This window comes from Scyliorhinus torazame, chromosome 1 (genome assembly GCF_047496885.1).
Source record: "Scyliorhinus torazame isolate Kashiwa2021f chromosome 1, sScyTor2.1, whole genome shotgun sequence".
Lineage (NCBI taxonomy): Eukaryota > Metazoa > Chordata > Chondrichthyes > Carcharhiniformes > Scyliorhinidae > Scyliorhinus > Scyliorhinus torazame.
The window spans coordinates 262343048-262368958 of NC_092707.1; the positions used below are offsets into that span (position 1 = coordinate 262343048).

A 25911-nucleotide genomic window follows, 5' to 3' on the forward strand; every position below is an offset into this window, starting at 1 on the left:
CATTTATCCAGGCCTCCGCGCTGGCGGGCTTCGCCTCCTTCCACATTAGCAAGATCCTTCGCCGGGTTACTAGGGACACAAAGGCCAGAATGCCGGCCTCTTTTGCCTCCTGCACTCCCGGCCCGTCCACTACTCCAAATAGTGCTAGCCCCCAGCTTGGCTTGACCCGGACTTTCACCACCTTAGATACTGTTCCCGCCACTCCCCTCCAGAACCCCTCCAGTGCCGGGCATGACCAAAACATATGGACATGGTTTGCCGGGCTTCCTGAGCACCTCCCACATCTGTCCTCCACCCCAAAGAACATACTCAGCCTCGCCCCCGTCATGTGCGCTCTATGAACCACCTTAAACTGTATCAGGCTAAGCCTGGCACACAAAGAAGAGGAATTAACCCTACTTAGGGCATCAGCCCATAGCCCCTCCTCAATCTCCTCCCCCAGCTCCTCCTCCCATTTACCCTTCAGCTCCTCTCCCCCTCTTCTTTCATCTCCTGGTATATCGCCGACACCTTGCCCTCTCCGACCCATACACCCGAGATCACCCTGTCTTGAATTTCACGTGCCGGGAGCAACGGGAATTCCCTCACCTGTCGCCTCACAAACACACTCACCTGCATGTATCTGAAAGCATTTCCCGGTGGTAGCCCAAACTTCTCCTCCAGTGCCCATAGGCTCGCAAACGTCCCATCAATGAACAGGTCCCCCATTCTTCTAATCCCTGCTCGATGCCAGCTCTGAAACCCCCCATCCATCCTCCCTGGGACAAACCGATGGTTACCCCTGATCGGGGACCACACCGAGGCTCCCATTGCCCCCCTGTGCCGTCTCCACTGGCCCCAGATATTTAGCGTTGCCGCCACCACCGGACTTGTGGTGTACCTTGTCGGTGAGAGCGGCAGCGGTGCCGTCGCCAGCGCCCCCAGGCTCGTTCCTTTACAGTACGCCATCTCCAACCTCTTCCATGCCGCCACCTCTCCCTCCATCACCCACTTACGGATCATCGCCACATTTGCTGCCCAGTAGTAGCCACCCAGATTCGGCAGCGCCAACCCTCCTCGGTCCCTACTGCGCTCCAGAAACCCTCACCTTACCCTCGGGGTCTTATTCGCCCACACAAAACTCATCATACTCCTGCCTACCTCCTTAAAAAAGGCCTTGGTGATTACAATTGGAAGGCACTGGAACACAAAAAGAAACCTCGGGAGGACCACCATTTTGACCGACTGCACTCTACCCGCTAACGAGAGCGGCAACATGTCCCATCTTTTGAAGTCCTCCTCCATCTGCTCCACCAGCTTCGTCAGATTCAGTTTATGTAGGGCCCCCCAACTCCTATCTATTTGGATCCCCAGGTACCGAAAGCTCCTTTCCGCCCTCCTCAGCGGTAGATCATCTATCCCCCTTTCCTGGTCTCCTGACTGTACTACAAAAAGCTCACTCTTCCCTACATTAAGATTATAGCCCGAAAAGTCCCCAAACTCCCTGAGAGTCTGCATGACCTCCACCATCCCCTCCACTGGATCCGCCACATACAGCAACAGGTTGGCTGCATAAAGCGACACTCGATGCTCCTCTCCCCCTTGGACCACCCCCCTCCATTTCCTAGACTCCCTTAATGACATGGCCAAGGGTTCAATTGCTAGTGCAAACAATAGGGGGGACAGGGAGCACCCCTACCTCGTCCCACGGTACAGCCGAAAATACTCCGACCTCCGCCAATTCGTAACCACACTCGCCACCGGGGCTCTGTAAAGGAGCTTAACCCAACTAATAGGTGGGAACTCTACAGACAGGATGGTCTACATCTGAACCTGAGGGGCACAAATATCCTGGGGGGGAGATTTGTTAGTGCTCTTTGGGGGGGTTTAAACTAATGCAGCAGGGGCATGGGAACCTGGATTGTAGTTTTAGGGTAAGGGAGAATGAGAGTTTAGAGGTCAGGAGCACATATTTGACGTCGCAGGAGGGGGCCAGTGTTCAGGTAGGTGGTTTGAAGTGTGTCTACTTCAATGCCAGGAGTATACGAAACAAGGTAGGGGAACTGGCAGCATGGGTTGGTACCTGGGACTTCGATGTTGTGGCCATTTCGGAGACATGGATAGAGCAGGGACAGGAATGGATGTTGCAGGTTCCGGGGTTTAGGTGTTTTAGTAAGCTCAGAGAAGGAGGCAAAAGAGGGGGAGGTGTGGCGCTGCTAGTCAAGAGCAGTATTACGGTGGCAGAGAGGATGCTAGATGGGGACTCTTCTTCCGAGGTAGTATGGGCTGAAGTTAGAAACAGGAAAGGAGAGGTCACCCTGTTGGGAGTTTTTTATAGGCCTCCTAATAGTTCTAGGGATGTAGAGGAAAGGATGGCGAAGATGATTCTGGATATGAGCGAAAGTAACAGGGTAGTTATTATGGGAGACTTTAACTTTCCAAATATTGACTGGAAAAGATATAGTTCGAGTACAATAGATGGGTCGTTTTTTTGTACAGTGTGTGCAGGAGGGTTTCCTGAAACAATATGTTGACAGGCCAACAAGAGGCGAGGCCACGTTGGATTTGGTTTTGGGTAATGAACCAGGCCAGGTGTTGGATTTGGACGTAGGAGAGCACTTTGGGGACAGTGACCACAATTCGGTGACGTTTACGTTAATGATGGAAAGGGATAAGTATACACCGCAGGGCAAGAGTTATAGCTGGGGAAAGGGCAATTATGATGCCATTAGACGTGACTTGGGGGGGGATAAGGTGGAGAAGTAGGCTGCAAGTGTTGGGCACACTGGATAAGTGGGGCTTGTTCAAGGATCAGCTACTGCGTGTTCTTGATAAGTATGTACCGGTCAGACAGGGAGGAAGGCGTCGAGCGAGGGAACCGTGGTTTACCAAGGAAGTGGAATCTCTTGTTAAGAGGAAGAAGGAGGCCTATGTGAAGATGAAGTGTGAAGTTTCGGTTGGGGCGATGGATAGTTACAAGGTAGCGAGGAAGGATCTAAAGAGAGAGCTAAGACGAGCAAGGAGGGGACATGAGAAGTATTTGGCAGGAAGGATCAAGGAAAACCCAAAAGCTTTCTATAGGTATGTCAGGAATAAGCGAATGACTAGGGAAAGAGTAGGACCAGTCAAGGACAGGGATGGGAAATTGTGTGTGGAGTCTGAAGAGATAGGCGAGATACTAAATGAATATTTTTCGTCAGTATTCACTCAGGAAAAAGATAATGTTGTGGAGGAGAATGCTGAGCCCCAGGCTAATAGAATAGATGGCATTGAGGTACGTAGGGAAGAGGTGTTGGCAATTCTGGACAGGCTGAAAATAGATAAGTCCCCGGGACCTGATGGGATTTATCCTAGGATTCTCTGGGAGGCCAGGGAAGAGATTGCTGGACCTTTGGCTTTGATTTTTATGTCATCATTGGCTACAGGAATAGTGCCAGAGGACTGGAGGACAGCAAATGTGGTCCCTTTGTTCAAAAAGGGGAGCAGAGACAACCCCGCAACTATAGACCGGTGAGCCTCACGTCTGTAGTGGGTAAAGTCTTGGAGGGAATTATAAGAGACAAGATTTATAATCATCTAGATAGGAATAATATGATCAGGGATAGTCAGCATGGCTTTGTGAAGGGTAGGTCATGCCTCACAAACCTTATTGAGTTCTTTGAGAAGGTGACTGAACAGGTAGACGAGGGTAGAGCAGTTGATGTGGTGTATATGGATTTCAGCAAAGCGTTTGGTAAGGTTCCCCACGGTAGGCTATTGCAAAAAATACAGAGGCTGGGGATTGAGGGTGATTTAGAGATGTGGATCAGAAATTGGCTAGCTGAAAGAAGACAGAGGGTGGCGGTTGATGGGAAATGTTCAGAATGGAGTACAGTCACAAGTGGAGTACCACAAGGATCTGTTCTGGGGCCGTTGCTGTTTGTCATTTTTATCAATGACCTCGAGGAAGGCGCAGAAGGGTGGGTGAGTAAATTTGCAGACGATACTAAAGTCGGTGGTGTTGTCGATAGTGTGGAAGGATGTAGCAGGTTACAGAGGGATATAGATAAGCTGCAGAGCTGGGCTGAGAGGTGGCAAATGGAGTTTAATGTAGAGAAGTGTGAGGTGATTCACTTTGGAAGGAATAACAGGAATGCGGAATATTTGGCTAATGGTAAAGTTCTTGAAAGTGTGGATGAGCAGAGGGATCTAGGTGTCCATGTACATAGATCCCTGAAAGTTGCCACCCAGGTTGATAGGGTTGTGAAGAAGGCCTATGGAGTGTTGGCCTTTATTGGTAGAGGGATTGAATTCCGGAGTCGGGAGGTCATGTTGCAGCTATACAGAACTCTGGTACGGCCGCATTTGGAGTATTGCGTACAGTTCTGGTCACCGCATTATAGGAAGGACGTGGAGGCTTTGGAGCGGGTGCAGAGGAGATTTACCAGGATGTTGCCTGGTATGGAGGGAAAACCTTATGAGGAAAGGCTGATGGACTTGAGGTTGTTTTCGTTGGAGAGAAGAAGGTTAAGAGGAGACTTAATAGAGGCATACAAAATGATCAGGGGGTTGGATAGGGTGGACAGTGAGAGCCTTCTTCCGCGGATGGATATGGCTGGCACGAGGGGACATAACTTTAAACTGAGGGGTAATAGATATAGGACAGAGGTCAGAGGTAGGTTCTTTACGCAAAGAGTAGTGAGGCCGTGGAATGCCCTACCTGCTACAGTAGTGAACTCGCCAACATTGAGGGCATTTAAAAGTTTATTAGATAAACATATGGATGATAATGGCATAGTGTAGGTTAGATGGCTTTTGTTTCGGTGCAACATCGTGGGCCGAAGGGCCTGTACTGCGCTGTATTGTTCTATGTTCTATGTTCTATAATAAACCCTTCCCCGAACCCAAACCTACGCAGCACTTCCCAGAGGTACTCCCACTCTACTCGGTGAAAGGCCTTCTCCGCATCCATAGCTACCACTATCTCCGCCTCTCCCTCCACCGATGGCATCATTATCACGTTTAGGAGCCGCCGCACATTGCTGTTCAGCTGCCTACCCTTTACAAATCCCGTCTGGTCCTCGTGAATCACCCCCGGGACACAGTCCTCGATCCTCGTAGCCAGCACTTTTGCCAGCAACTTAGCATCCACCATTGAGGAGCGAGATCGGCCTGTACGACCCACATTGCAGTGGGTCCTTGTCCCGCTTCAGGATCAAAGAGATCGTCGCCTCCGACATTGTCGGGGGCAGGGTCCCTCCCTCCCTTGCCTCATTAAAAGTCCTCACTAGCAGCGGGGCCAACAGGTCTACGTACTTCCTATAGAACTCAACCGGGAACCCATCCGGTCCCGGGGCCTTCCCTGCCTGCATACTCCCCAGACGTTTGCTCAGCTCCTCCAACCCAATTGGTGCCCCCAAACCAGCCACCTCCTGCTCCTCCACCCTCGGGAACCTCAGTTGGTCCAGAAATCGTCTCATCCCCTCTTCCCCCGCTGAGGGCTGGGATCTGTACAGCTCCTCATAGAAGGCCTTGAATGCCTCATTTACTTTCGTCGCACTTTGCACCGTAGCTTCCCTTCCATCCTTGACTCCATCTATTTCCCTCGCTCCTCTTACGGAGCTGATGTGCCAGCATCCGACTCGCCTTCTCCCTATACTCATACTTCGCCCCCTGCGCTTTCCTCCACTGTGCCTCTGCCTTCCCTGTGGTCAACAGGTCAAACTCCGTCTGGAGACGTCGCCTTTCCCGAAGTAATCCCTCTTCAGGGGCCTCTGCGTATCTCCTGTCCACTCTTAGAATCTCCCCCACTAACCTCTCCCTTTCCATGCCCTCTATCTTCTCCCTATGAGCCATGATGGAGATTAGCTCTCCCCTGATCACCGCCTTCAGCGCCTCCCATACCACCCCCACCCGCACCTCCCCGTTGTCGTTGGCCTCCAAGTACCTTTCGATACACCCCCACGCCCTCCCACACACCTCCTCATCCGCCAGCAGTCCCACATCCAACCGCCACAATGGGCATTGGTCCCTCTCCTCTCCCAACCCCAGTTCCACCCAGTGCGGGGCGTGATCTGAAATGGCTATGGCCGAATACTCCGTTCCCTCCACTTTTGGGATCAGCGCCCTGCCCAGAATAAAAAACTCTATCCGGGAGTAGGCTTTGTGCACGTGGGAGAAAAAAGAAAATTCCCTGGCCTGCGGCCTGGCAAACCTCCACGGGTCCACTCCCCCCATCTGATCCATAAACCCCCTAAGCACCTTGGCCGCAGCCGGCCTCTTACCGGTCCTAGATCTGGAGCGATCCAGTGCTGGGTCCAATACCGTATTAAAATCCCCACCCATTATCAAGCTTCCTACCTCCAAGTCCGGAATGCGCCCCAACATACGCTTCATGAATCCGGCATCATCCCAGTTCGGGGCGTATACATTTACCAATACCACCCACATCCCCTGCAACTTACCGCTCACCATCATGTATCGACCTCCATTGTCCACTACGATATTCTTGGCCTCAAAAGACACCTGCTTCCGTTTCCGGGTGCGGCTGTGCAGAGCTAGGTCGCATATTCGGCAGCTCCTGCTTGGAACGGACTTTTGGGCTCTTTTACAGGGCCCCCACAGCATTTGTTTGACATTTCCCGGTGTGGGAAGAAGGCTGCAATATTCCCCCGACAGTGTCCCCCAGGAAGGGTATGTCTCTGGGTTGCCAGACACGGCAGAAACAGTAAAAGATTTGGCTGCAACTGCAGGATAAACAGGGCCTCTTCCAGCATGCAGGCGGGGGAAGGGCAAGCTTAAAGCTGCAAGCTGACCTGAGGGCCTGTATCAAAGGTGAATTCTAGCAGCAGAGGGAACAACTGTGAAAAGACCTCATCAAGGCCACTGAAGGGACTTCCGGTTGCGGTGATGCCTAGCTAGCCGCACGCTTCGGCGGCTCCAGCTCCGACGGACCTTCGGGCTCTTTTAAGAGCCCCAACGGGGAATTTTTCGACGACGCAACCCGGTGTGGGGTGTGTGAGAAGGGAGTCCCCCCCAAACGAAGGAGGAAAAAACCGGCGGCGGCGGCTGCAGCGCGAGGAATCGTCGACCAAAGGGTCAGAAAGAGAGAAGTACAAGATGGCGGCGGAGAAAGCGCAGGCGACATGGGGGCCTGAGCAGGATGAAATTGTGAGACGGTGCGTGGAGCTGCTGAAGAGGGAGGTGCTGACCCCGTTGCTACAGGCAATTGAGGGGCTCAAGGAGACATTAAAGACCCAGGAGACAGAGCTCCGTGTGGTGGAGCAGAAGGCGACAGATATTGAGGACGAGATCCTGGGCCTGGCGGTTAAGACACAGACGCATGAGGCACTTCATAAAAAGTGTACTGAAAGGATCGAAGCCCTAGAAAATGGAGCGCGAAGGAAGAACCTTCGGATACTGGGTCTCCCTGAGGGTGTGGAAGGAGTGGACTGTGGAGCGTACGCAAGTACGATGCTGAGCTCACTGATGGGTGCTGAGGCCCCTACGGGCCCCTTGGAGGTGGAGTGGGCAAATTGGATTCCGGCGAGAAGACCAAAAGCAGGAGAACCACCCAGGGCCATAATCGTGCGATTTTACCGCCTTAAGGATAGAGAAGAGGTCCTGAGATGGGCTAAAAAGGTGCGGAGTAGCAGATGGGAGAATGCAGTGGTACGGGTATACCAGGATTGGAGTGCGGAGGTGGCGAGAAGGAGGGCGAGCTTCAACCGAGCCAAAGAGATGTTGCATAAAAGGAAGGTGAAGTTCGGGATGCTGCAGCCGGCAAGACTATGGGTCACGTATCAGGAGAGACCCCATTATTTCGAGACGGCGGAGGAAGCATGGACCTTCATCAAAGAAGAGAAATTGGATCGGAACTGAGGGACTGATGCTGCAGGAAATGTTATTGTTAATGTTATGGTTGAAGTTAATTGAGAAGTAAATTGGGAAGGGGGGAGACATTGGGGAAATGTGGGCGCCGGTGAGTGGGGAAAGACGGGACATAGTTGGAGAATGGGGAAGGGGAGGGGGAGGGGAAACGGAGCTGCGCCATAAGAGGCGGGTCAGGTAAAGGGATGTTCCCGCGCCAGAAAGAATAAGGCGGGAAGACAGGCGCAAGGCGGATGGGAGTTCCCCACACGGGGGGGTCGAGGAGTGAGCAGGAGTAGCCGGGGTCAGTTGAAGTCAGCTGACTTATGGAAGTAATATGGGGGGAGCAATCATGCTAGAAAGAGATCTGGCGGGGAGGGGGGGGAGGGAGGGGGGGAGGGAGGGGAGGGAGGGGGAGGGGGAGGGGGGGGACAACTGGGTTGCTGCTGCGGAAATCCAAAAGGAAATGGCTAAAGAGTGGGTGGGCGGGGATGGTGTGCGACGCTGGGGGAGCGAGCGGGAGCGCGGAGGCGGGATATGGGACTGGCCTAGAGAAGGTAATGGCTAGTCGACACGGGAGGGGGGCAGGTAGCCCCCTAGTGAGGCTGATCACGTGGAACGTGAGAGGCCTGAACGGACCGATAAAAAGGGCCCGAGTGCTCGCGCATTTGAAAGGACTAAGGGCAGACGTGGTTATGCTCCAAGAGACGCACCTAAAGGTGGCGGACCAAGTTAGGCTAAGGAAAGGATGGGTGGGACAGGTGTTCCACTCAGGACTGGACGCAAAGAATAGAGGGGTGGCCATTTTGGTGGGGAAACGGGTAGCATTTGAAGCAAAGAACATCGTAGCAGATAGCGGAGGTAGATATGTAATGGTGAGTGGCAGGCTGGAGGGAATGGAGGTCGTGTTGGTTAATGTGTATGCCCCAAACTGGGACGATGCGGGATTTATGAGACGGATGTGAGTTCTCCCAGTGAGACAGAGAAGACAGCCAGAGTGAGACAGCAAAGAGTGAGTTTGGGAATTTGAATCGAGGTGGGAATTGAATTGAATTAAATTGAATTAGTAAGGCAGCTCCTTTTAAATTTCAGGAGTTTAAATTAATTTATATTAAGCTAGTATTGGGCATTGGGCAGTGTAGGTTAACAAGGGCTGTCCCACCCACTCACATAACTGGTTGGCAGTTAAGTGTCAGTCACTTTAATCTACTTTGATCTGAAAGCAGGTGGGGAGGGGAGTCAATTCAGGACAGTTTAAAAAGAGCAACTTGTAACTCACTCCCAGTGAGTTCTTCCAGTGAGACAGAGAAGACACAGCCAGAGTGAGACAGCAAAGAGTGAGTTTGGGAATTTGAATCGAGGTGGAAATTTGAAGCTGGGTGGGGAGGAAGTGCTTTTTATCCCTGGTAAGTAGTGTTTCTGTTTTTCTGTTTCTTTTCATTGGTATACTTATTTATTTTTTTCTTCATTGTTTATTTATTTATTTAAATTTTTTCTGGGGAAATTGAAATTGTTCAAGTTAACCGAAGGTTTAAGACATGGCAGGAGATCTCAGACCCGTGTCATGCTCCTCGTGTGCGATGTGGGAGCTCAGGGACACGTCCACTGTCCCTGGCTCCTTCACGTGCAAGAAGTGTGTCCAGTTGCAGCTCCTGTTAGACCGCTTGACGGCTCTGGAGCTGCGGATGGACTCACTTTGGAGCGTCCGCGATGCTGAGGACGTCGTGGATAGCACGTTTAGCGAGTTGGTCACACCGCAGGTGAAAGGTACTGAGGGAGATAGTAAATGGGTGACCAAAAGACAGAGCAAGAGTAGGAAGGCAGTGCAGGTGTCCTCTGCGGTCATCTCCCTGCAAAACAGATATACCGCTTTGGATACTGTTGAGGGAGATGGCTCACCAGGGGAAGGCGGCAGCAGCCAGGTTCATGGCACCGTGGCTGGCTCTGCTGCGCAGCTGGGCAGGAAGAAGAATGGCAGAGCTATAGTGATAGGGGACTCAATTGTAAGGGGAATAGACAGGCGGTTCTGCGGACGAAATCGAGACTCCAGGATGGTATGTTGCCTCCCTGGTGCAAGGGTCAAGGATGTCTCGGAGCGGCTGCAGGACATTCTGGGGGGGGAGGGTGAACAGCCAGCTGTCGTGGTGCACGTAGGCACCAACGATATAGGTAAAAAACGGGACGAGGTCCTACACGCTGAATTTAGGGAGCTAGGAGTTAAACTAAAAAGTAGGACCTCAAAGGTAGTAATCTCAGGATTGCTACCAGTGCCACGAGCTAGTCAGAGTAGGAATGTCAGGATAGAGAGGATGAATACGTGGCTCGAGAGATGGTGCAAGAGGGAGGGATTCAAATTCCTGGGACATTGGAACTGATTCTGGGGGAGGTGGGACCAGTACAAACCGGACGGTCTGCACCTGGGCAGGACTGGAACCGATGTCCTCGGGGGGGTGTTTGCTAGAGCTGTTGGGGAGAGTTTAAACTAAGGTGGCAGGGGGATGGGAACCGATGCAGGAAGTTGGAAGGTAGTAAAACAGGGACAGAAATAAAAGGCAGTAAGGGGGAAAGTGTAAGGCAGAGAAGCCAGAGTCAAAAATCAAAAAGTGCGACAGTACAAGGTACAGTGACTGAGGGGAGCTCAGTGAATAGGACCAGGAATACTAAAAGAAATAAAACGGGAAGTGAAAACATTAATGGTAAGCGATGCGGCAGGTTGTTACAGGAAGATGTGGGTTCGACGACAAGGAAAATTAGGAGAAAGGTTAAGAGGAAATATAACTTAGGAGAGTTTACTGATCGAGGTGTTAAGATTAAGAACAGAGGTAAAAAAGCCAACATAAGTGTACTTTACCTGAATGCTCGTAGTATTCGGAATAAGGTAAATGAGTTGATGGCGCAAATCATCGTGAATGACTATGATTTAGTGGCCATTACTGAAACATGGTTAAAGGATGGTCACGACTGGGAGTTAAATATCCGAGGGTATCAAACTTTTCGGAAGGACAGAGTGGATGGTAAGGGAGGTTGTGTAGCTCTGTTATTTAAGGATGACATCCGGGCAACAGTAAGGGATGACATCGGTGCTATGGAGGATAAGGTTGAATCCATTTGGGTGGAAATCAGGAATAGTAAGGCGAAAAAGTCACTGATAGGAGTAATCTATAGGCCACCAAATAGTAACATTATGGTGGGGCAGGCTATAAACAAAGAAATAACAGATGCATGTAGAAATGGTACAGCAGTTATCATGGGGGATTTTAATCTACATGTTGATTGGTTTAACCAGGTCGGTCAAGGCAGCCTTGAGGAGGGGTTTATAGAATGTACCCGCGATAGTTTCCTCGAACAGTATGTAATGGAACCTACGAGGGAACAAGCGGTCCTAGATCTGGTCCTGTGTAATGAGACAGGATTGATTCAGGATCTCATAGTTAGGGATCCTCTCGGAAGTAGCGATCACAATATGGTGGAATTTAAAATACAGATGGAGGGTGAGAAGGTAAAATCAAGCACTAGTGTTTTGTGCTTAAACAAAGGAGATTACAATGGGATGAGAGAAGAACTAGCTACGGTAGACTGGGAGCAAAGACTTTATGGTGAAACAGTTGAGGAACAGTGGAGAACCTTCCAAGTGATTTTTCACAGTGCCCAGCAAAGGTTTATACCAACAAAAAGGAAGGACGGTAAAAAGAGGGACAATCGACCGTGGATATCGAAGGAAATAAGGGAGCGTATCAAATTGAAGGAAAAAACATACAAAGTAGCAAAGATCAGTGGGAGACTAGAGGACTGGGAAATCTTTAGGGGGCAACAGAAAGCTACTAAAAAAGCTATAAAGAAGAGTAAGATAGATTATGAGAGTAAACTTGCTCAGAATATAAAAACAGATAGTAAAAGTTTCTACAAATACATAAAACAAAAAAGAGTGGCTAAGGTAAATATTGGTCCTTTAGAGGATGAGAAGGGAGATTTAATAATGGGAGATGAGGAAATGGCTGAGGAACTGAACAGGTTATTTGGGTCGGTCTTCACAGTGGAAGACACAAATAACATGCCAGTGACTGATGGAAATGAGGCTATGACAGGTGAGGACCTTGAGAGGATTGATATCACCAAGGAGGTAGTGATGGGCAAGCTAATGGGGCTAAAGGTAGACAAGTCTCCTGGCCCTGATGGAATGCATCCCAGAGTGCTAAAAGAGATGGCTAGGGAAATTGCAAATTCACTAGTGATAATTTACCAAAATTCACTAGACTCTGGGGTGGTCCCGGCGGATTGGAAATTAGCAAACGTGACACCACTGTTTAAAAAAGGAGGTAGGCAGAAAGTGGGTAATTATAGGCCAGTGAGCTTAACTTCGGTAGCAGGGAAGATGCTGGAATCTATCATCAAGGAAGAAATAGTGAGGCATCTGGATGGAAATTGTCCCAGTGGACAGACGCAGCATGGGTTCATAAAGGGCAGGTCGTGCCTAACTAATTTAGTGGAATTTTTTGAGGACATTAACAGTGCGGTAGATCACGGGGAGCCAATGGATGTAGTATATCTGGATTTCCAGAAAGCCTTTGACAAGGTGCCACACAAAAGGTTGTTGCATAAGATAAAGATGCATGGCATTAAGGGGAAAGTAGGAGCATGGATAGAGGATTGGTTAATTAATAGAAAGCAAAGAGTGGGGATTAATGGGTGTTTTCTGGTTGGCAATCAGTAGCTAGTGGTGTCCCTCAGGGATCAGTGTTGGGCCCACAACTGTTCACAATTTACATAGATGATTTGGAGTTGGGGACCAAGGGCAATGTGTCCAAGTTTGCAGACGACACTAAGATAAGTGGTAAAGCAAAAAGTGCAGAGGATACTGGAAGTCTGCAGAGGGATTTGGACAGGCTAAGTGAATGGGCTAGGGTCTGGCAGATGGAATACAATGTTGACAAATGTGAGGTTATCCATTTTGGTAAGAATAACGGCAAAAGGGATTATTATTTAAATGATAAAATATTAAAACATGCTGCTGTGCAGAGAGACCTGGGTGTGCTCGTGCATGAGTCGCAGAAAGTTGGTTTTCAGGTGCAACAGGTGATTAAGAAGGCAAATGGAATTTTGTCCTTCATTGCTAGAGGGATGGAGTTTAAGACTAGGGAGGTTATGCTGCAATTGTATAAGGTGTTAGTGAGGCCACACCTGGAGTATTGTGTTCAGTTTTGGTCTCCTTACTTGAGAAAGGGCGTACTGGCACTGGAGGGTGTGCAGAGGAGATTCACTAGGTTAATCCCAGAGCTGAAGGGGTTGGATTACGAGGAGAGGTTGAGTAGACTGGGACTGTACTCGTTGGAATTTAGAAGGATGAGGGGGGATCTTATAGAAACATATAAAATTATGAAGGAAATCGATAGGATAGATGCGGCCAGGTTGTTTCCACTGGTGGGTGAAAGCAGAACTAGGGGGCATAGCCGCAAAATAAGGGGAAGTAGATTTAGGACTGAGTTTAGGAGGAACTTCTTCACCCAAAGGGTTGTGAATCTATGGAATTCCTTGCCCAGTGAAGCAGTAGAGGCTCCTTCATTAAATGTTTTTAAGATAAAGATAGATAGTTTTTTGAAGAATAAAGGGATTAAGGGTTATGGTGTTCGGGCCGGAAAGTGGAGCTCAGTCCACAAAAGATCAGCCATGATCTCATTGAATGGCGGAGCAGGCTCGAGGGGCCAGATGGCCTACTCCTGCTCCTAGTTCTTATTATGTTCTTATGCTGGGGTGTATACCGGACCTGGAGGTAGGAAACTTGATTTTAGGAGGGGACTTTAATACGGTGCTGGACCCGGGGCTAGATAGATCCAGCTCAAGGACCGGAAGAAGGCCGGCAGCGGCCAAGGTAATTAAGGGGTTTATGGACCAAATGGGGGGAGTGGATCCATGGCGATTTTTTAGACCTAGGGCTAGGGAGTTTTCCTTCTTCTCCCATGTCCATAAAGTGTACTCCCGGATAGATTTTTTTGTTTTGGGAAGGTCGTTGATCTCTAGGGTGGAAGAAGCTGAGTACTCAGCCATAGCGGTTTCGGATCATGCCCCACATTGGGTGAACCTGGAATTAGGAGAGGAAAGGGAGCAGAGAACACTCTGGCGACTAGATGTGGGACTGATGGCAGATGAGGGAGTGTGTGCAAGAGTGCGGGGGTGTATTGAGAGATACCTGGAGGTCAATGACACGGCGAGGTCCCTGTGGGAGTGGTATGGGAAGCACTAAAAGCGGTGGTCAGAGGAGAGCTGATCTCCATTGGGGCCCACAAAAGGAAAACAGAGGCCAAGGAAAGGGAAAGATTATTGGGGGAGATTTTAAGGGTGGATAGGGAATATGCAGAGACCCCGGAGGAGGAATTGTACAGGGAGAGGAGACGCTCCAGACGGAATTTGACCTTCTGACCACCAGAAAGGCGGAGGTACTGTGGAGAAAGGCACAGGGGAGGAGGTATGAATATGGGAAAAAGGCTAGTCGCCTGTTGGCTCATCAATTGCGAAAGAGGGCAGCAGCGAGGGAGATAGGAGGAATTAGAGACGAAAGGGGAGACACGGTGCGAAGGGCAGGAAAGATAAATGAGGTGTTCAAGACCTTCTATGAGGAACTGTATAGGTCTCAACCCCCAGAGGGAGAGGAGGGGATGCGGCAGTTCCTGGACCAATTGAGGTTCCCGAAAGTGGAGGAGCGGGGGGTGGTAGGCCTGGGGGCACCGATTGGGGTGGACGAGGTTATTAAGGGACTGGGAAGCATGCAAGCAGGGAAGGCCCCAGGACGAGACGGGTTCCCGGTGGAGTATTACAGAAAATATGTGGACTTGTTGGCCCCGTTGATGGTGAGGACGTTCAATGAGGCCAGGAAAGGGGGGACTCTACCCCCGACGATGTCGGAGGCGATGATATCGTTAATTTTGAAGAGGGATAAAGATCCGTTGCAGTGCGGGTCCTATAGACCCATTTCATTATTGAACGTGGACGCCAAGTTGTTGGCAAAGGTACTGGCATCGAGGATAGAGGACTGTGTCCTGGGGGTGGTGCACGAAGACCAGACAGGGTTCGTAAAAGGGAGACAACTGAATGTTAACGTGCGACGACTATTAGGGGTGATAATGATGACCCCAGTGGAGGGGGAGGCAGAGATAGTGGCGGCAATGGACGCAGAGAAGGCATTTGATAGGGTGGAGTGGGAGTATTTATGGGAAGTGTTAAGGAGGTTTGGGTTTGGGAACGGGTTTATTAGCTGGGTTAGACTTCTTTATGGGGCTCCAACGGCAAACGTAATTACAGGTCGACATAGATCGGAGTATTTCCGACTATATAGGGGAACAAGACAGGGATGCCCGCTGTCTCCATTGTTGTTCGCGTTGGCAATTGAACCTCTGGCCATGGCGTTGAGAGACTCCAGGAAATGGAGAGGGGTGATTAGAGGGGGAGAAGAACACCGAGTCTCGTTATACGCGGATAACCTATTGTTATACATGTCGGACCCAGCGGGGGGGATGATAGAGGTTATGCGAATTTTGAGGGGGTTCGGGGATTTCTCGGGGTATAGGCTAAACATGGGGAAGAGTGAATTATTTGTGATACATCCAGGGGACCAGAGTAGAGAGATAGAAGGCTTGCCTCTAAGGAAAGTGGAAAGAAACTTCCGATACCTGGGGATTCAGATCGCTAGGAGCTGGGGAACCTTGCACAGACTTAATCTGACACGGTTGGTAGAACAAATGGAGGAGGACTTCAAGAGGTGGGACATGCAGCCTCTATCGCTGGCGGGCAGGGTGCAAGCAATTAAGATGATGGTCCTCCAGAGGTTCTTATTTGTATTTCAATGTCTCCCTATACTAATCACCAAGACCTTTTTTAATAAAATAGACAGGAGCATCACAAGCTTCGTGTGGGCAGGGAAAGTTCCGAGAGTAAGGAGGGGGTTCCTTCAGCGTAGTAGGGACAGAGGAGGATTGGCACTACCGAACTTGGGCGATTACTATTGGGCCGCCAATGTGGCAATGATACGTAAATGGATGATGGAGGGTGAGGGAGCGGCGTGGAAAAGACTGGAGAGAAAGTCCTGTAAAGGGACGAGTTTAGAGGCGCTGGTGATGGCGTCGCTACCGATCTCACCTAAAATGTTTACCACGAACCCGGTGGTGGCGGCAACATTGAATACCTGGGGACAGTGGAGGCGACAGAGAGGGGTGCGGGGAGCCCTGGTGGGGTCCCCAATCAGGAACAACCATAGGTTCGCCCCAGGAAGAATGGATGGAGGATTTCAGAGTTGGTACCAGTTGGGAATTAGGAGGGTGGGAGATTTATTTATAGACGGGACTTTTGCGAGCTTGGGAGCATTGGAGGAAAAGTATAAGTTGCCCCGGGGAAATTTCTTGAGATATATGCAGGTAAGGGCGTTTACTAGACAACAGGTGAGGGAATTTCCGTTGCTCCCGACACAGGGGATACAGGACAGGGTGCTTTCAGGGGTGTGGGTCGGAGAGGGCAAGGTGTCAGAGATTTACCGAGAGATGAGGGAAGAGGGGGAGGAGTCGGTGGGCGAACTAAAAGGAAAGTGGGAAGACAAACTAGGGGAGGAGATAGAGGAGGGTATGTGGGCTGATGCCCTAAGCAGGGTAAATTCCTCTTCCTCATGCGCCAGGCTTAGCCTAATTCAATTTAAGGTGCTACATAGAGCACACATAACGGGAGCAAGATTGAGCAGGTTCTTTGGAGTGGAGGACAAATGTGGGAGGTGTGGCGGGAGCCCGGCAAACCACGCACATATGTTTTGGGCGTGCCCGGCACTGGAAGGGTATTGGAAGGGAGTGACGGGAGTGATTTCGCGGGTGGTGAAGGCCCGGGTCAAACCAGGCTGGGGGTTAGCTCTATTTGGAGTTGCGGAAGAGCCGGGAGTGCAGGAGGCGAAAGAGGCCGACGTTGTGGCCTTTGCGTCCCTAGAAGCCCAGCCCATCTCAACGGCAGCTAGTCCATGGGGACGACCCGCCCTCCGACCGCCCACCCCCTCGGGTGTAGGGGATGACCCGCCCTCCAACCGCCCGCCCCCTCGTGTGTTCCTACCTCCACCTGATGTACCAGAGCAGCTGTGTGGTGCACACCGGATAGTGTCCCATGAGCCTCTTCACAAAAGTGACCAAACGAGGTGAGTGTTTCTGGGAGGGTGTTGGAGACAGTTGTGACAGTATATCTGTGTAATTCTCAGACTTCTGTGTCATTCTGCTCGGCACATGTGCTAGGCTAGGAATCCAATGGTGAGCTCCTCACCTCCTGACCCTCCAAAGCCTGTCCACCATCTACATGGCACAAGTCAGGAGTGTAATGGAACACTCTCCACTTGCCTGGATGAGTGCAGTTCCAACAACACTGAAGAAGCTCAACACCATCCAGGACAAAGCAGCCCGCTTGATTGCTCCCCCTTCCACAAACATTCAAACCCTCCACCACCGATGAACAGCGGCAGCCATGTGTACCTTCTACAAGATGCACTGCAGAAACTCACCAAGCTTCCTTAGACAGCACCTTCCAAAGCCACGACCACAACCATCTAGAAGGACGAGAGCAGCAGATACCTGGGAACCCCACCACCTGGAGGTTTCCCTCCAAGTCACTCACCATCCTGACTTGGAAATATATCACCGTTCCTTCGCTTGTCACTGGGGCAAAATCCTGGAACCTTCTCTCCAACAGCACAGTGGGTGTACCTACACTTGAAGGACTGCAGCGGTTCAAGAAGGCCACTGACCACCATCTTCTGAAGGGCTACTAGAGATGGGTAACAAATGCTGGCCTAACCAGCGACACCCAAATCCCGTAAATTAATTTAAAATAAACATAGGAAATGACAGCATTAGACAGTCTGATGCATGCAGCCCAGGGAATGGGTAGCTAGTGGCCTCAGTGGCCAGGGCACCGGTGCCGGCATGTGGTGCATGGTGGGGTTCGAGTGGGCTGGGCAAGTTACGGGTGTGTGGGATGGGGGATAGTGCTGGGGGCACAGTGCTGCCTACTCACCCTAGCTGCCTTGAGGAGGTCAGGCAGTTTCTTCCTGCACTGCAAGCCGGTCTGGATGGTGTTGCTGGTGGTGCTGACCGCCTCTGCTACCTGCATCCAGTCACTGCGAAAGGTGGCAGCTGGCAGTCTCCCTCCCAGGTTACAGGGTGGCCTGCCTTTCCTCTACAGAGTCTATGAGGACCTCTAGCTCCGCATCAGTGAAGCGTGGTGTTGCTCTCCTCGCCGCCACCTTGTTGGCTGGGATGTGGGGAGTGAAGTGCGTATGCGCGACTGAGGATTGTCAGCCTCCTGAGTGTGAATCGTGAAACCGGCGAATCCGGCACCGTTTCTAATTGGAATCGTTTGTGTTCCACGTGGCTCAAGTACCAGCCCCTCAACAGTCGCAGAATTGGTCCAGGTGCAGCACCAGTTTTGCTGTCTTGGAAGTCCACGAATCCTGCCCCGGCATCAACACTAAGGGCGGGATTCTCCGTTGTCCGACACTGATATCATAATTTGCAATCGGGCGGAGAATCCCTTCCGATGCCCAAATCAGGGGCGGCGCCTGTTTGACACCGGTTTTCTATTCTCCGCCCCTTCCGAAATGGCAGCATCGCGTCGCATGCCGCAAGCCATTGGAATGGCGTTGGCACGTCACCTGAAGGCCCTCCCCTGATGGTCCGCCCCAATGGGCCAAGTTCCCGACCATGCGAGGGACGCGAGGTCTGAGCAGTCGGGTCCCGGTGTGGTGGCTGCGGACTGTGTCCAGTGCCACCACGGTTGGCCGGGAGCCGTGCTGCTAGCTGGGGGGCTTCCGCGAGGGCTGGGGGACTGGTGGGGGTTGGCCAGGGGGTGGCCAGGGAAGCAGCATTTGGCAGGTCGGGTCCGCGTACGGCCGGTGCCATGGTTTACGGCACGACCACTACCACGCACCTGGTCATTCTCCAGCTGTTTTTGGCATGGGAGCCGGGGGTTTTACCCGGCGCAACTGCTAGACCCTCACCGGTCCAAGGATCGATGAGGGTTCAGCGCCAATTGTGGTGTCGTAAAACGCCACAGTTCCCACGCTGCCGACGACACTTCGCCTCAAAATCAGGGAATTCAGCCCTTAGTCTCAGGAACAGAGAATTCAGCTGCAGATCTCTTTTCCATTGTTGAATCTCCCGTAATCATTCACCATGATTGAGTTATTCACCATGGCCTAACTTTGACTGACTCACTGACTGACTGAGACACTTCAGTATCTGAGAACAGCATCAAATTGCTTTACAAACATCCCTCTCTGACTCTCGCAGGAACATTAGTTTCCCTCACTAAACAAATAAAACTCATTTGAAACAAACCTGTTAGTTCAGAATTTTTATTCAATGGCTTAAAATGAAATGTAAGTTATGATTTTTTTTCTTTTGACAATTTGAGCTTCAGTTATTTCAAATCCGGTTGCTGTGACACACTCCAGGTATCACAGTTCCTCAGGAGGAGAGTGGAAACTATGTGGACTAAATTAAATAGACTCCAAAAATGGATGCAAGGATTGCAATGAACAGCTAACCAAGCAAAATGATTACAACATGAGCAGCATGCTGACTTCATTAATTGACTGGACCCATGTGCAGGCAGACATTACCGTGAGTGACAAACAGCTAGTCTGCACTACTTAGAGCTAGTCTATACCTAGTCTATACCTCTTAATGGAGAGATGGACTGTGGTTGTAGCAGGTGCTGCAAGTCATGCATGAGTGAATACGACCTGTGAGACATTGAATAATTGCACAGCGTCGGAGAGAACACTGTTTTCCGATACTGCACTGAAGGCCTTGCATAAGGAGGTAAAATGTAGGAGTGATGTCCTGGGTGGGATTCTCTAATCCCGCAGCAGAGTGTCCACGCTATCGTAAACAGCGTCGCATTTTATGACCGAGGGGGCCAGCGTGCGCATGCGCTGTGGCTTCCTTCAACGCTCCGGCCCCGACGGAACATGGCGTAGGACTACAGGGGCCGGCGCGTAGGAAAGGAGGCCCCCAGCCAGAGAGGCCGGCCTGCTGATTGGTGGGCCCCGATTGCGGACCAGGCCACATCGGAGGACCCCTGGGCTCAGATCCCCCCTCCCACCCCGCCCCACAGGCCGTCCCCCCCCGACCCTTCCACGCCGAGTTCCCGCCGGCTGAGAGCAGGTGTGGACGGCGCCAGCGGGACTCGGCATTTTCACGAGGGCCGGTCTGCTCATCCCGGCCGAGAATCGGCGGGCTGGCCGCGTTGAGCGGCCCGCGACTGGCGCCGCGCCAGCCACGGCGCGCCATTGGCGCCGATTCTCCACTCTGCAGAGAATCGCGTGGCAGCGCCAGGGCGGCATGGCGCGATTCGTGCCGGTCACGGGGATTCTCCAGCCCGGTCCCGGGCTGAGAGAATCCCGTCCCCTGTATCTGCAGGGGCCAGACACATGCTCAGAAGACAGTGTGAGTTGATAACTGTGGAGGTCAAAGACAGGAATCAATCCCCAAAGACATGAGATGAAGTGCCATAACAAGTTCATGATCTCACATAAGCAGCCAAGGTTGGTGAATGCATCTTCAAATGCCATATCCTACAAACTGCATCACAGACACTGCTCAATTAACCACATCGCCATTATTTACTTACTCGCGATATACATAAAAAAGGACTCATATCTGGTATTCATATCCACTGCACTACTACATACTGCTGCAAGCCTCATCCCACATTTTACAGTTTGCACACACTATCCAATATGACAGCCACGTCAAGCAAACCAATTGCACAGCATTCACTTACACATTTCCCTCTCTTTTGCTGGAAAAGACAGCACACAGTCATAGCTCCAGCTCATATACTAACACTGCAGATAATTTAGAGGACAATATAGAAGACGATCTGCACATGATGAGACACCAGGCATTGATGGCTTGTAACCAGGACAGGGGGTAAGGATAATGCAGATACTATATAATTGAAAGGTGAGGTTGCACCCGCTTTATCTGCAGAGGACCCAGATGAGCACGTCAGTGGGTGCAACCAGTAGACAACCGTGATGGGTATGCACAACAAAATTGTTGGTGCTTTGGGATGATTGCCAGAAGGCCTGTAGCCGATGTCAAGGAGCATGGAGTAAACTAACATCAACTTGGCAAAAGGCCATCCTTTCCATTATGGAAGTGGTAGGCAACTCCACCACCGCATTTGTAGAGCAAAAAATAATTTAGCAGCTGATAGCACAAGCATCCCCCACAAGAAGTCTAAGTACAGCAGTGAAAGCTCATACTGTTGTCATGCAATATCAGCTTACTGCCATGTAAGCTTGGACTGTTCCCAATATAACTGTGGATAACCGCAGTGAAAGGCCATGCAGGATGCAGAAGCCCAGTAATCTGTCCTCCAACAGATTGCTACATTTAATGCGCCCTCACCCTGGAGGAGTGGCAGTAACTTGCACAAACATGTTGTCCTCTCAGTGAGACAACATTTTTTCCCCACACTTGCTAATCTCTTTATTTCATGCTCACGATGGTTGACCTTCTTCACTCCCAGAGGTCCCGGGCAGCAGCCTCCTTCTACAGAAGGTTTTCTCTCCTTCTCAGCTCCCAATCAGGTTGTCAATTTAGCTGGCTGCCAGCCAGAAAAAAATATTATGAGGTCCTATCATTGAATGGAAATTATAATCAGGCCCTCAGCAGGATATCCATGACCCCACACTCTCCCAGCCTCCTTGTAAATATTGGATCCTGAATCTCCCAATATCTTTGCACCTCTCCCTCATATAGACTAATTTTCTAAAGAGACTGGTTCTTTTACTCTTCCTATTTTAATGCATCACCTCACAGTTATCTGTATAGTAGTTTATTTACCATTTATACACACTCATTCTACAAGTTTATTAATGTCTTCTTCCATTTTGTCACCATCTTCTTCAGTACTTTAAAAAATATATATATTTTTATTCTCCTTTTTCACATTTTCATAGTCTTCTTATTTCATAGAATTTATTTCACTGGACCAAATTTTCTCCCAAATTTACACCCACCAACAATAAACAATAACCAGTAACAAATATGTCAATCCCCATATCAATAACAACAATCCCATCCTCCCACCAAACCACAAACATTAGCCCGCATGTTCACATAAAGAAATGCCAAAAAGGAATCAGGAATCACCCATAGTCACCATTAACACACACAGCCCCCCTCCCCCAACCCTCCCATCCACACGCCCCAACTAATGTTCGATGTTATCCAGTTCTTGAAAGTGCATAATGAATAATGCCCATGAAATGTAGAACCCCTCCATCCTTCCCCTCAGTTCAAACGTAACCTTCTCAAGAGTCAGGAATTCCAACAGGTCCCCCCGCCACGCCAGGGCACAGGGTGGAGAGGTTGCTCTCCAACCCATCAGGATCCGCCTTTGGGCGATCAATGATCCTCTCCCAACTCTTCCTCCCACTTCGCTTTGATCCCTTCCAGTGGTGTCTTCTCCTCTTCCAAAAATTGCTCCGTAAACCACCAACACCATCCCCTTCTCCAGTCCCCCTGTCGTCAGCAATCTTCTTCAGTACTAACAGCATTTCTTAATTTGGTGTAATCCACACACTTTGAAATTGTAATTTTGATATCTGAGTCACAGTTATTCATGTAAGTGATGAACAGCAATGTTCCCAGCACTGATCTCACTGGACCAAACTTTCCACCTTCCACCAGTCTGGGTAAATACATTTAACTCTCACCACAGGCATTGCAGCGGCATAGATGAAAGTCCATTCACTTTCAACGGGACTGGACAATCCTGGTGGTGGACAGGGCCGGAAAATTCCGCCTCTGTTTCTGTTTAGTTGCTTGCTTGTTATCCACTCTGCCACCTGCCACTTGACCCCCAAGGCTCTGGCTGTAGTCACAAGTCTACCATGCGATATCTTATTGAAGGACTTTGAAAATTCAGTTGTATTATCCATATCTATCTCTTCTATGATTTCAAAGGTACCATGATCTTATCTTTTGCAATATATATAATTGACTATCCTTTATCATATGTATCACATCTCAAATGTGTTCTCAGGCTTGCACAGGATAAAAGTAAAACATCAAGGACATAAGTGGGAGAGGAGGCAGCTGTACCAGAACTCAAACATTTCATTGATATACCAGAAAAATATTATATTAATAATTTAGATTTTGCATTGCTCCAATTCATTAGTATAAGGAGGAGAAAGGTTATCTTTCCTTGCATCAGTTTTGCATCTTAATCAATAAACCTTTAGAGATTTTAAACTCTTTCTTCCACAGATTCTTTGTGGTACGACTTGCAACACAGAATGACACTGAAGGAATTCAAAGACTTGTCAAAACCCTTAATCTGCACCTCAGTATTTTAAACACCTTAAATCTTTATAATCAGGCCCGCAGAGATGCAGTGAGTATTCATTCAATTTTGGGTATGTGGTTGAAAGCCTAATATGTTGATTTTTTAATCTGTTAATTATGGCCAAGTTTCCAACCAAATCGGGGGGCGGCGCCACTTTCGTGATGCTCCACCCCCTCCAAAGCGGCGTACTCTCGGGGCGTCCCGCCCCCGATGCTCCGACTCCGGCCGGCCAAGTTCCCACGGCGTGGGCCTCTCATGGTCTCACTCGTTGGGAACTCGGCGTGGCATCTGCGGACTCCGTCCAGCGTCACCACAGTCGGGGGAGGGCCGATCTGCGGGCAGGAGGGGACATTTTTCAGGGCTGGGGGCACTGTGCGGGGGTGGTCCGTGGCGCGTGAGCTGGCCAAACGGGTACATATTTCATGGGCCAGGTCCGCGGGCTGCCTCCATCATGTAGCACGGCGTGGCTGCTGCAGTCCGCCGGCATGCTAGCCCCCAGCAAAACAGAATCGGTGGCCATTTTGTGCCATTTCCTCTGGTGTAAAACGCCACCTTTCCCACACCAGTGTGGGGACATAGCCACAGAATCAGAGAATCCAGCCCACGAATTCCACGTCGGCAAGCGGAGAATTCACCCTTATTCTCAGGAATGGAGAATCCCACAGTCTTTTTCTCAGTATTTGGGGCAGAATTCTCCGTTCCACCAGCCCCATTTTCCAACGCGGCACATTCCCGCCGGAAGCGGACTGCTCTGTTCCGGCAGCCGCAAATGGGGTTTCCCATTGTGGACATTCCACACCATCGGGAAACCCGTGGGCGTGGGTGCGCTGTTGGCGAAGCAGAGGATCCCGCCGACAGAGAACCCTGCAGTCTAAACGTTGGAAAGTGGGATAGCCCAAAATAAGACCCAGATTTGCTGCCATTCAATGTCTCACAGTACTTTGACTGAATATTTTCTTTAACTTATGTATTTCGAACTGCTGAATTTATATATTGGTAAGCACATAACTTGTTTTCCAATAACAGTACCACCGTTACCATAACTTGCTTAAAAATGAAAAGCGCAGTGCCTTCAGTTGTACCAAAGAATTGGTTGGGAAATCTTTGTTTCCCAAAAATAATTCCATGCTGTACAGAAATTTAAATGTGTTATAGTGAAGTATTAATTAATAAGTGGTGTGGTGCTTGAAGACGTTTCCTTGCTTTTAATTAACTTGACACCAAGTCTGATTTATCAATTCGTTTTAGCTCCTTTCCAATCTGTCAAAGAGAATTTTGTTGCTGAAAAGTTTTTGATGTTATAATACACAGATCTACAATGTTTTCCGTTTATTTACAGAATGGTTTCCTAGTTTAACTAGTAATGGGCATGTTACCATTCTGTTCTTTATTTTTGCCAGGATGGAACACCAATTCAAGTGATTGTTGCTGAAGTTCTACAGGAAATTGTAGGAATTGCCATCACCAGGAATGAAGAGGTATTGATTTATACTTTGGAAATGTTACTAGAGACACACAAGCTAATTACCTGTTCACTGGCAAAACAAAGTAAACTTGTATTTAAGATTTCAAAAGTCTTCTGTGATTGTAATCTCAGGAGCCTCATGTACAGAACAATTGTTTATTTTGTCTTCGCACTGGGAGACACTAATTCAAAGAGCGTCTCTGAAGCAGGACTCTACCCAACTGAAAAATCATCGGACATTGAGAAGCACCGAGGCAGCACATTGCTTAAATTCCAACATTGCCTGCTTTAGGTTTAAATTAGGTTTACATTAAGGCAGCACGTGGCACAATGGTTAGCACTGCTGCCTAGGGCGCTGAGGACCCCAGGTTCGAATCCCAGCCCTACGTCGCTGTCCGTGTGGAGTTTGCACATTCTCCTCATCACTGCGTGGGTGTCTCCCCCACAACCCAAAGATGTGCAGGTAGGGTGGATTGGCCATGTTAAATTGCCCCTTAATTAGAAAAAAAAAAATTGGTATCCTAAAAAATAAAAATTAGGTTTACATTAAATACCTCTGCAGATTTTCACAACTCAGGGTGTCTGCAACCCCAAGCATTATTTGTCTACCCTGGGCTGAATTATCCATTTGGGAGACTATGGGCTGGATTCTCTGTTTTGGGACTGTGTCCCCACGCCGTTGTGAAAACTGTGGTCTTTTACACCAGGTAAACTGGCGTCAAAAGGCCACAGATTCACAGTCTTGCAGGGGGCTAGCAGGCAGCTGTCGTGGAGCTCGCAGCTCCAGCTGCCGATATGGCCCCCGCACTTCCGGGTCAGAGGCTGCACATGCGCACGGCAGTGGCCTCCAGTGGCCATGCCATGCTCCATGGCGGACTCAGCCCGCGGACCTGGACCGCCGAAATAGTGCCCCTCATTGGCTGCTCACCCGACCCGGACCGCCTGCACACATAGCCCCCAGTCCCGAATGAGGCGCCCCCTGCCCTCCGATCGGCCTGCCCCCGACTGTGGCGGCCGATGACTGAGTCCGCAGCCGCCTCGCGAGTTTCCCAAACGGCAGGACCACATTAGAAACACGCCGTCGGGAATTCGGCCAGTCGGGGATGGAGAAAAGCAGGGCGGACCTCAGGCAATGGCCTGAGGCGGTGGATACACGGCGTGGCGTACTCCCCTAGTATGCCGCTTTTCGGGGGGCGGAGAATCGCAGAACCAGCGCCGTTCCTGATTTCGTGCTGGAAAAC

At 50.1% G+C, this 25911-nt stretch overlaps 1 protein-coding gene across 2 annotated transcripts in view; it reads left to right on the forward strand.

Moving 5' to 3' along the window:
* The window catches only part of cfap61 (cilia and flagella associated protein 61), a 584187-nt gene that overhangs the window by 170292 nt on the left and 387984 nt on the right, over positions 1 to 25911 (forward strand). For both annotated transcript variants that reach the window (XM_072505562.1, XM_072505571.1), the window contains 2 exons: positions 23127 to 23253; positions 24606 to 24683. In XM_072505562.1, the coding sequence (XP_072361663.1) occupies positions 23127 to 23253; positions 24606 to 24683 (205 nt within the window). The remainder of the gene's footprint in view (positions 1 to 23126; positions 23254 to 24605; positions 24684 to 25911) is intronic.